Consider the following 11,227-nt stretch of genomic DNA (forward strand, 5'->3'; position numbering starts at 1 on the left):
CCACACAGCCACTCCTGCACCTATGAGTTTTTGCTTGCTGAGTTTTTTCTCTTTTAAAACAATTAGATGTGGTTTGAAAGAGATTTGGCTGCTATTTCTAGCAGATTGCATGATCATTTAGAAGATCTTTCTGTGGAGGAGGAAATAATTAAAAGAATTTAATTGGATGTGTTTCTCGTTACCAGTTTCTGTAAAATAGTCATCGAAATTTTCAAATCCGTCTTCATCAATTCGAATACGTTTCCCTTCCAAAATACCCTTTCCTAGGTTTCTGAAAACAACAAAAATTAATTAATTTTAACAACACTCAATTAGCAATAATTACAAATATAGTTAATTGTTAATTAATTTTTATGATATAAACATTTTAGTTCCATTTTTTCTTTTTCCTCTCTGATATCCATTCCACCTGCGCAAGCATGAAGAAATAATAATAATAATAATCCTTTCTACTATAGGCCCAAGGCCTGAAATTTTGGGGGGAGGGGACTAGTTAATTACATCACCCCTCCCCCCAGTGTTTCACTGGTACTTAATTTATTGAGTCCAAAAGGATGAGAGGCAAAGTTGACCACAGCTGTATTTGAACTTAGAACATAGCAACAGGCAAAGTACTGCTAAGCATTTCATCCGGCATGCTAACAATTCTGCCAGCTTGCCGCCATAATCATCATCATCATCATCGGTACTGGCTACGGCCACGTTCGGATAGTTTTCTTGTGTGCCACCAGCACTGGTACCACAAAGATACAAATTCCATTGATGTTCATCTATTTTGATTTGTTTTGATTTTCACTTGCCTCAACAGGTCTTCACAAGTGTCACAAGAAGGAAGGTATGCACAGGTGGACTGACTACGTCCCAGGTAGGGGCCACGGGTTATGGCCTGACTAGTCTTGCCGGGTCTTCGGATGGTGTTTTTATGTGCCACCGACACAGGTGCCAGATGAGGCTGGCGAACAGCCACGATCGGATGGTGTTTGTTATGTGCCCACAGCACGGAGGCCAGTCGATGCGGTACTGGCTACGGCCACGCTCGGATAGTTTTCTTGTGTGCCACCAGCACTGGTACCACAAAGATACAAATTCCATTGATGTTCATCTATTTTGATTTTTGTTTTGTTTTGATAATAATAATAATAAAGTGGAAAATGAAGAAGATAAAGATAGTGCCAATTATTGTTGGGTCCTTGGGGAGAATATCAGAAGGCATCAAGGGGAATATAAGGGAAATTTTGAAGGAATGCTTTAATTTGATCACTTTAAACCTTAAAGTGATCGAAATTAAATTAGCATTTAAACCAGTCATATTAGGTGAAAATATTCTGCTTTATCTTCTAACCAACCAGCTCCGGCTTCTCACACCTATCCTACAATGCCATCATAAAAATAATCACATCATCGAAATCTCAAAGACACAAGATAAAGCATGATTAATTCAAAACAAAAGCACCATCCAAAAGTGGCCGGTGGCACGTAAAAAGCACCTACTACATTCTCAGAGTGGTTGGCGTTAGGAAGGGCATCCAGCTGTAGAAACTCTGCTGGATCAGATTGGAGCCAGGTGCTGCCTCCTGGCTTGCCGGTCCTCAGTCAAACCATCCAACCCATGCCAGCATGGAAAGTGGACGTTAAACAATGATGATGATGAGAGTTCCAGTTGATCTGATCAACAGAACAGCCTCCTTGTGAAATTACATGCTAGTGGCATGTAAAAGCACCCATTACACTCTCAGAGTGGTCGGCATTAGGAAGGGCATCCAGCTGTAGAAAACCATGTCAAATCAGACTGGAGTCAGGTTCTGCCTTCCAGCATGCCAGCCCAGTCAAACTGTCTAATCCATGCCAGCATGGGCAATGGACATTAAATGATGATGATGATGATAAAGCAGTGGTTCAAAACCAGGATCAAATAAGGCCCATGGATAGCCAGATAGGATTTTGTTTCTTAAAATTTATCTCCAATAAATTGCTTAAACTTCCACAATACACAAAATATTTTCACAATTTTTTTTAATACTGTTCCCAATAATATTTAATTATAAAAATTATGATTTTCTAAAATACCAAATGGCTGAGAGAGTCCATCAAGGTAAAATAGAAATCAAAGAGATCCATAGGTAAAAAAAAAAAAATGGGTGGGGGTGGGGTGAGAATCACTGCCATGAAGCATTCTAGATGTGAATGGAAAGAAGATATTTTTCTTGGATTCATGGTTTTAATCTTTTTATTAAGAAGATTTGCAGGTACACGTTTAATTTCATGAAGAGAATCATTTGAGAGGAATTTGATGGAATAGAAAACCCATAACTTCTCCTACAGTTTGCAGGTACCATTGTTCTACATATGGAGAACAAACATGATAGAGGAAATAGTACTGAAGCCTATCATCCAACCACAAAAGACATGAGACATACAATGAAAATTGATGCTTTTCTCTGTTGTTGCATGTTCTCAGGTGATAAAGGTGAGATGCTGTGAGAACCATCCAACTAAAGCAAGCATCAGTAAAAAAAAACAGATGTAAAATATGAACTTTGAGGGTAAATCTCATTATATTAAAAGGTGACATTTAGCCATTCGATGAGTACTGGGATCAATATGGTTGAGCCAAGTTCCAGTAGAAAAATCTTTGAAGGCAGTGCTACAGCATGGTCACAGCCCAGTGACTGGAACCAGTGAAAAGAATACAGAAATATAAAAACCATTATCAAATTATGGTGAAACCCAAGAAGCATAATTTAAGCAGACAAATACTTACGTTCTAATTTGAGCAGTGGAAAGTGCCATGATCCATTTCTGAAAAAGATTAACAGGAGATTAACTTAATTTTTTTTTTCTAATTTTATTTTATAGATCAATTAGAAAGAGGTGAAGTACCTATGACCCTTATTTTCCAAGGCCTCCGAGATTAACCCTTTAACATTCAGATTACTCTGTCAAACATCAGCAATAATTTGTATTGCTTTGAATCAATCACGCATTAACTTGTAGCTTCAAGATTTCAATGTGATTGTTTATTTTTAGAATGACATTATAGGGTAGGCATGAGAGGCCTGACCTGACCAGTTTGATCATATAATGAGTAGAATATTTTGGCCGGATGTGCAGACAAAAAAAAACAGTAACAACAAATCAACCTTTTATAAAAGGTGGTCAACTATGATTCTCTGGCTCCTGCAACGGCCCTTCATACTGGACAAGTTAAAGGATAAAGGCCAACTAATATGAACCGCCTGTTCCCAGAGGTAAAAATGAGAGTGCTTAGTGACAGCAGCCCTACCTAGAAAAACGAAAGTTATGAAGCTTCAATGACATTTCAAAGCCAACAAGACACGAGAGAAGAAAGAACTTCTTTCAGAGAAACATGATGTGGTACAGCAAAATCTGGGAGGAAGGCCAGTTCCTGAAGCACAAGTGGAGATGGATAGGCCAGACACCCACACCTTAAGGAAAACAGCATCCTAAATAAGACATCAGGCTCTGGTCTGAAACTGACAAGGGAGGCAGAAGAGAGGCCACTCTAAAAATTACTGGAGGCAGGATACTGATGCAAAGCTGAAGAACCAGAGATCTAACCAGAATGAAGACAGACAGACAAGGGTCAAGAACAGTGGAGAAAAGTTATCAATCATCTATTCTCGAAAGGGAGCAAAAGGCTTCAGTATATAAGCTATGGCCATCCAACAGTTAGTTCTGGAGGTTACAGTTGTTGTTTAGCTGTTGATCGAGCTTTTAATGAGCGGAATTATAATTAAAGGCATTCCTGCTATAACCATCCAGTAACTGCTGTTAAGATTATAAATGTTGTTTGGCTGCCATGCTTCTATTGATCAAAAGTCTTCCGGCAATGACCATCCATCCAGTTTAGGAACATTCGTTTGTTCTTTTATTTGTTTCACTCACTGGAGTACAGCCACGCTGAGGGAACGCTTTGAGGAAGGTAGTTAATCAAATTGACACCAGTAAGTCTAATGTTTAATCATTCTGTTTTGTCAAACCACTAAGTGAAAGAGGGGCAAACAATCTGGCGAAAGTAAAGAGAATGCACACCCGGAGGTTAGGGTTAGGGTTTTTGTAACACTGAAAACGGATGGTGTGCAAGTTCTTTACCTCTGGCAACAATCCAACACCAAGGGTTAAGCATTGAAACACACACACACACGTTATATATATATATAAAACGGACTTTCACACAGCTTCTGTCCACCAAATCCTTTCACAAAGCATTGGTAGGTCCAGAGCTATAGCAGAAAACACTTGCCCAAGGTGACTTGTAGTGGAACCGAACTCGAAAGCATGCGGTTACAGGATCTTCCCTTGCTAAAACCGTATAGTTGTCAGCTTCGACCAAGCAAACTTATGATCAAAGTAGTCCACCCACGACCAAGCCCGATCTTTAGGGTTGCTTTAGAATCTGTCATCTAATCAAGAGGTAACACAATGGAGCAAGTAACGCGACATATATGAGACCCCTTTCTGCTGACTGGTACTGCCATCTCAGGAGAAATCAAAGCTTCATTGTTTGATTTAGTACTGAGATTGCACCAGACTAGAACTTGAATGAGGAAGGACTATTACGAAGGCCAAGGCGAATTTAGGACAGTTTTCAATAATAACTAAAAACCAAGTCCTCAACAGCGATCTTCTTGACGCTCTCAGCTACGTGGACGAGTACTTTGTCAAACAAGTACTAAAACAGGAAGGCCTGTTACGAAGATCGCGGTGGATATAGGAGGGCAGTCCTCAATATTAACTTACACCAAGTCCTCAACAAACAGCCATCTTCGTAAAACTGTTAGCTTAGTAGACGAGTACTAAAACTGCACCAGACTAGATCTTGCACGCGAAAGGCAATTACGAGGACCATGGCGAATTTAGGAGGACAGTCATCAACAGCCATCTTCGTAACAACAATCAGCCTGGTGGACGAGTACTTTGGGGGGTGAAACGGATACCGAACAGACTGCGTACTTGTCAGTTATCCACTACCATCTTCACTACTTGCAACACAATGGTGCTGTCTGACTGACCAAGATGCCAGAAACGTGAATCTGATCAACGAAATTCATTATGGTCATTTACATTTCGAATCGGAGTACCACCGAGGTCGACTCTAAAAGAATGACAAAATACCAAATTACCTACTGACGTGCATTTAAATTCCTATAATGCATTTTCCGATGTGAAAAGAATTACAAGAGAACGTTGGGGAAAGGTGTAATTTGACATCTATTTCTAACGGGTTGACTGGCCACGTCCAGGCTCCGTTGTCGGTTTTGTCTGTAAACATTGGTCTCGATTTACGCCTTAGAAATAGCGAAGAGAGTCTGTAAGCTATATACACACGCGCGCGCGCTACATCTGTGTGTGTAGGTATGTGTGTATAAGTATGTCAACAGCGTTACACACTCGTCAAGGCATGTATGTATAACGTGTATACTAGAGTGCATATATAAGAATATATGCGTGCGTGTGTGTGTGTGTACACATAACGTAATATATGATGTGTATGTGCACACTCATATATATATTATACACACACACACACACTTATATACATGTTACTGTGTGTACACAATGTATTATATGTGTATGTGCACACGCATATATATATATATATACACACACACACTCATTCATGTGTGTGTGTGTACACATAACGTATTATATGAATGTGTATGTGCACACGTATATATGTGTGTATATATATAGAGAGTCGATCTTTCGTCTCTAGTAGACCTTTCGCCAGATATATATATATACACATATACATGTGACAGTGTGTGTATATACACATAACGTATTATATGAATGTGTTTGTACACACGTATATATATATACACACATACATGTGTGTGTACACATGTATTATATGAATGTGTATGTGTACACGTATATATGTGTGTGTGTGTGTGTATATATATACACACACATACATGTGACAGTGTGTGTATGTGTATAGATGTATGAGTGTGTATATTCACACATACATTATATAAATAAAGTGCGTTTAAAATTTAAAAACGTCATTACAACGTTATCCAAACGATTATACTCACACTTCCGACCGTGCCCAACCACTCTACGCCTCCGCTTGTACTGTAACTCTCTTCTCTACAACTTTACCATAAAATATAAACAAATGAGACTCACAAACATTTACAATACCGCCATAATGCGAGGTGGGACAACACTGAATAATATCGACCTTCTGATTGGTCAGAAATGGGGAATCGGGCGGTGGGGGAAGAGATTTCCTTGTGTTTTGATTGGTTAAAAAGTAAACGTCAACGCGTGTTGATGTATTTTTTTTATTTCTTTTCTTCTTTTAGGCACCAGGCCAAAAAGTGGTTGTTTATACCTATTTCTTTACTACACACAAGGGGCTAAACACAGAGGGGACAGACAAGCGGATTAAGTCGATTATATCGACCCCAGTACGCAACTGGTACTTAATTTATCGACCCCGAAAGGATGAAAAGCAAATTCGACCTCGGTGGAATTTGAACTCAGAACGTAAAAACAGACGAAATACCTATTTCTTTACTAACAAACAAGGGGCTAAACACAGACAGGACAAACAAGCGTATTAAGTCGATTACATCGATCCCCAGTGCGTAACTGGTACTTATGTGGTTGTTTATATCGACTCGGCCGTCACTAAGTAAATGTTACTTAACCTCATTGCAGACCCCGACCGAACAGAACCCTGTTCAAAAGCGTTCGGTCGTGACAATTCCGTCACTTTGCATATTAGGGACCATTTTATTAAACGTGTCTTTTTTTTTTCTTTTGTTTATTCATGACGTTATGCAAGGTTTCACTAGATATTTTTAGCAAATCGAGCAAAGATTCAGAGGCCTTCTTAACTTGTTTTATTTTATTCGGATTTTGAGGCGTATCTTCGATATAGGTACCGGAAGTACCGGATACATTTCAAGAAAGTGTTTTTTTTTTTATATATATATATATGGGGGGTTAGGGTTTGGAGTGAGAGAAAAGGGTTTCTGTTATCTTCAGAAATGTAAAAAAAGCCACTTACGGTACCTATACCGAAGGATCGCCAACCCCCAACCTTTTTACGCCACGGACCTATTCCCCACAAAGCAATTTTCCCACGGACATAAGAAAACAACATGCATAATATGTAATTTAATTATTACATATATAAAGTAAAAACACCCAGCAGATTGTCATATCAAGGAAATCATCATCATTTAGCGTCCGTTTTCCATGCTAGCATGGGTTGGACGGTTCAACTGGGGTCTGTGAAGCCGGAAGGCTGCACCAGGCCTAGTCAGATCTGGCAGTGTTTCTACGGCTGGATGCCCTTCCTAACGCCAAAAATAGAAATAATTTTTAAAAATTTATTCTTTGTGATATCTGGTACCAAATGATAGACGGTCAGGTGGTTGGGGACCCCTAATTTAAAGGATGTACTAAGTATGAATGTCTATCATTGTTCCTGTTTACAGGTCTACTAACTATTTTTGGACGAGCTAAAGACCTACCACATTCTTAAACTGTGTAGTCCTAACATTTTATGATTTATGCACAAAGCCAGCAATTTTGTGGGAAGGAGTTTAGTCTACACCACCGCCCCACTACCTGACTACATTTTATCGCTCCTGGAAGAATAAAAGGCAAAACTGAATTCGGTGGGATTTGAACTCAGAACGTCATGGTCAGACACTGAAAAGTATCTTGTCCAGTAATAATAATCTCTTTGATTTAACCTCAGAGGACAATTTCTTACAATACCTTCATGCATACCAAATATAATAATAATGAAATTAATTGTATACAGTGCTCAGGTGCACCACAACTTGTCAGAAAGTGCATATAAAGTACATGCAGTAATGTAGAAATGTCTGGAAAGCGAACAATGTATGAGTCAGATACATGCTTGTGTGTGTATGGAGGGGAGAAAATCAGGTGTAGTGTTGGCGAATCTCAGGAAGCATGGAAGTTTTGAAGGATGCAGTCCTCCGACAACTAACAACTGATGCCGGCAGTTTGTTCCATGCTTCAGCAACCCTCAGCGTGAAAAAATGTTTCCTGAAGTCATGGGAGCTGTGTTGTTTTCTTACTTTGTAAATATGTCCACGGGTGTTAGATGGGTGGAGTTTGAAAAGGTGCTCAGAGTTATTGTTTGTAAGATGGTTGATAATTTTATGGGTGTCTGCCAAGTCAGCTGCCAGACGTCGGAGTTTCAATGTGTCCATGCCCAGGGAAGTAAGGTGTTCAGGATATGGCAAATGCCTGATGGAGGGTATTCTTTTGGTTGCACGTCGCTGAACAGCTTCCAATGTTAAGACCAGAAACTTTCGAAACGAGATGGGTTGGATAAAACCCATCTCATTTTATAATATATATAAAAACCAAGGGTGAAAACGTTACACAAGTCTGATAGTTTAAAGAGTTGTGTAAAAGTAAAGACGTAGGCGTGTGGCTGTATGCTAAGAAACTTGCTTCCCAACCACATGATTCCAGGTTCAGTCCCACTGCGTGGAACCTTGGCCAAGTGTCTTCTACTAAAACCACAAGTTTGTGAGTGAATTTAGTTGACGGAAACTGAAAGAAGCCAGTCGTGTGTATGTGTGTGTGTTCATCACTGCTGACAACAGGCGTTGTGTTTATATCCCCCGTAACTTAGCAGTTCGACAAAAAGAAAACCGATAGAATAAAAACAACTTCGATTTTGTATCTGGTTTACAACAAAATAAAACAAGATATTATTTAATTGGGTTGTCAAACTGCCTAATGGCTGAGACATTGGCGGTTCGTGTATAGGAACTGCAGCAACACCTATTTCCACTTGATATTATCGATAACATTCAATATAATGAGTCCTTTTTCCTTTAATTCTTTCTTTATACTTGTACATTATATAATCCATAAGCTTAATGCCAGTAGCCGTACCCAAGTTTATGAAAAAAATACAAAAATCCTTGTATAGAACTGTGTGCTTCACGGTTCCAGTGATGCAGTGTTTGGCTGTTGTTCACATGTCTGAGATAGGATGCTTCATGTTAGGGAGAGAGAGCACTGAGTGAACGACAGTGCCAGGTGAAAGGTAGTGCTTCTTTTTGACTCCACATGTGTTGTGCTTAAAAACATGTTTATATTCTTGAATGTGATAAAGTGCAGAATTAGATTATTATCCTGCTTCCAGCTTCACTGTTGCTGCCAGGATTTGAAAAAAAGGGCACATTTCCCCCACCTTATTTTGTGATTTATGGGGGATTTTTGAAAAACAGCAGGAAATTTGCGGTGGTGTTCAGGGAACAAATTAAACACACAACCCGGCAGTGGCTAAAATACAAACTGATCAAGTTTAAGAATAAATTTTCTTTTTATACGTTTGTTTCCTTTTACACAATATTAAAACAACGGCTCAAAATTTTCTGAAGCAGCACCCCCACTAATTTTATTTACGAGCTGCCACTGGGCTGAGAACCTACAAGTTGGATCTGGTAAGAGTACTTCATATCTCAACTCATTGTGGCACTTGCTGCAGATAAAGGTGACCGTTGATGCCTTTTATGGAAAGAGACCAAAAACAACCACATCCTCTGCATACTCCTGATTCAGCATTTGTTGTTATTGTGTTCTTGTTTTGGGCAAAAGCTTATCATTTAGGGCTCAGAATTCCAGCCCTGTTTGGTTTTTAAAGTATCTGACACTCTTGGTCACAATGACAAATGTTCCAGATGATTCGATCAACAGAACAGCCTGCTTGTGAAAATAACGAGCAAGTGGCTGCACTAGCATAGCTAGTGTGTGCCACCCAAGGTGGCCCTTCCATTTGCTGCCCCCAGAGCCCACAAGAAACATATATTGCCTACAGCAGATCCAAAAGTGCCACCCCTACTGCCCCACCCGACCTCGACCCCAGCTACACTAAGTACTCTACAGACATGCAGACCCTTCTCAGGGAAGATTCAGCATGACACAGAATGAGACGTGGTTGGTGCTGTGAAATACAGATGCAACCCATTTTGGCCAGGTGAGTGGACTGGAGCAATGTGAAATAAAGTGTCTTGCTCAAGGACACAATACACGACCAGGAATCGAACTCGTGACTTTGTGATCATGAGCTGAATGTCCCTAACCACAAAGCCATGCCACTTCACCTTATTTGGTTGAACGTGATTAACACACTTCTGTAAAATCTGCCAAACCAAACAAGATCTATTCTATTTCTGAGACATTCATTCATCTTTTGGAAGGATCCGGAATTTCACGTTATCCTTGTATTCTTTGTCTTCATAATAGGGGGTGGGGGGAGCTCCACTTATGAAAACAAGACATTTGTACAACAGGGCCAGAGGCAGTTTCAGCCAGGTTCGTATCAAAAGGACTGAATATTGTACCACAGCATCATTAATTTCTTCGCTGGAGGCAAGTCCGAGTGCTTTCCATTTGTTGAGCATCATTGATAACATTTAAATTAAAGTTAATTTCCACAGATATAATCCTTTAACAAACTCCTGCCCCTCAAAACACTTACTGGTATCAGTGTAATGTTTATATTTATATATTTATCTCTGTAAATGTTTTAACTTTGGTATGTGCTTCAGCGTCCTTAGGCTGCCAATTTTTTTGGCAGTGGATGTTGGCATCAGATGAACCCCCTAACAAGTGGAACTTCTTTCTCTCTTCCGAAAACATATTTTTGATCAGATGTTTCCTTGGATAGGCTTAATGGTCAAGTACAGCACTGAAGTAATAATCCCTTCTACTAAAGACACGAAATTCTGCAGTGGTGGGTGGGGGAATGAGAACAGTCGATTACATCAACCCCCAATGATCAACTAGTACTTATTTTATTAACCCAAAAGAGTGAAGGACAAAGTCGATCTCTGCAGAATCTGAAATTAGAACATATAGATAGAATAAATGGTGCCAAACATAATAATAATGAAATTATTGTATACAGTGCTCAGGTGCACCACAACTTGTCAGAAAGTGCGTATAAAGCATATGCAGTAATGTACAAATGTCTGGGAAGCGAACAATGTATGAGTCAGATACATGTTTGTGTGTGTATGGAGGGGAGAAAATCAGGTGTAGTGTTGGCGAATCTCAGGGAGCATGGAAGTTTTGAAGGATACTGTGCTCCGACAACTAACAACTGATGCCGGTAGTCTGTTTCATGCTTCAGCAACTCTGAGCGTAAAAAAATGTTTCCAAAAGTCATGGAAGAAGCTGTGCTGTTTTC

At 39.6% G+C, this 11,227-nt stretch overlaps 1 protein-coding gene across 10 annotated transcripts in view; it reads right to left on the minus strand.

Moving 5' to 3' along the window:
• LOC115218475 (nucleolar protein dao-5) overlaps window positions 1-6,219 on the minus strand; it is a 30,374-nt gene extending 24,155 nt beyond the window's left edge. For all 10 annotated transcript variants that reach the window (XM_036508490.1, XM_036508494.1, XM_036508493.1 and 7 more), the window contains exons 1-3: window positions 6,063-6,219; window positions 2,762-2,799; window positions 183-271 (exon numbers count right to left, since the gene is read on the minus strand). In XM_036508490.1, coding sequence (XP_036364383.1) covers window positions 183-271; window positions 2,762-2,790 — 118 coding nt within the window. In that variant the 5' untranslated portion in view covers window positions 2,791-2,799; window positions 6,063-6,219. The remainder of the gene's footprint in view (window positions 1-182; window positions 272-2,761; window positions 2,800-6,062) is intronic.
• Window positions 6,220-11,227: the final 5,008 nt, after the last annotated feature.

This window comes from Octopus sinensis, linkage group LG13 (genome assembly GCF_006345805.1).
Source record: "Octopus sinensis linkage group LG13, ASM634580v1, whole genome shotgun sequence".
Classification (NCBI taxonomy): Eukaryota; Metazoa; Mollusca; class Cephalopoda; order Octopoda; family Octopodidae; genus Octopus; species Octopus sinensis.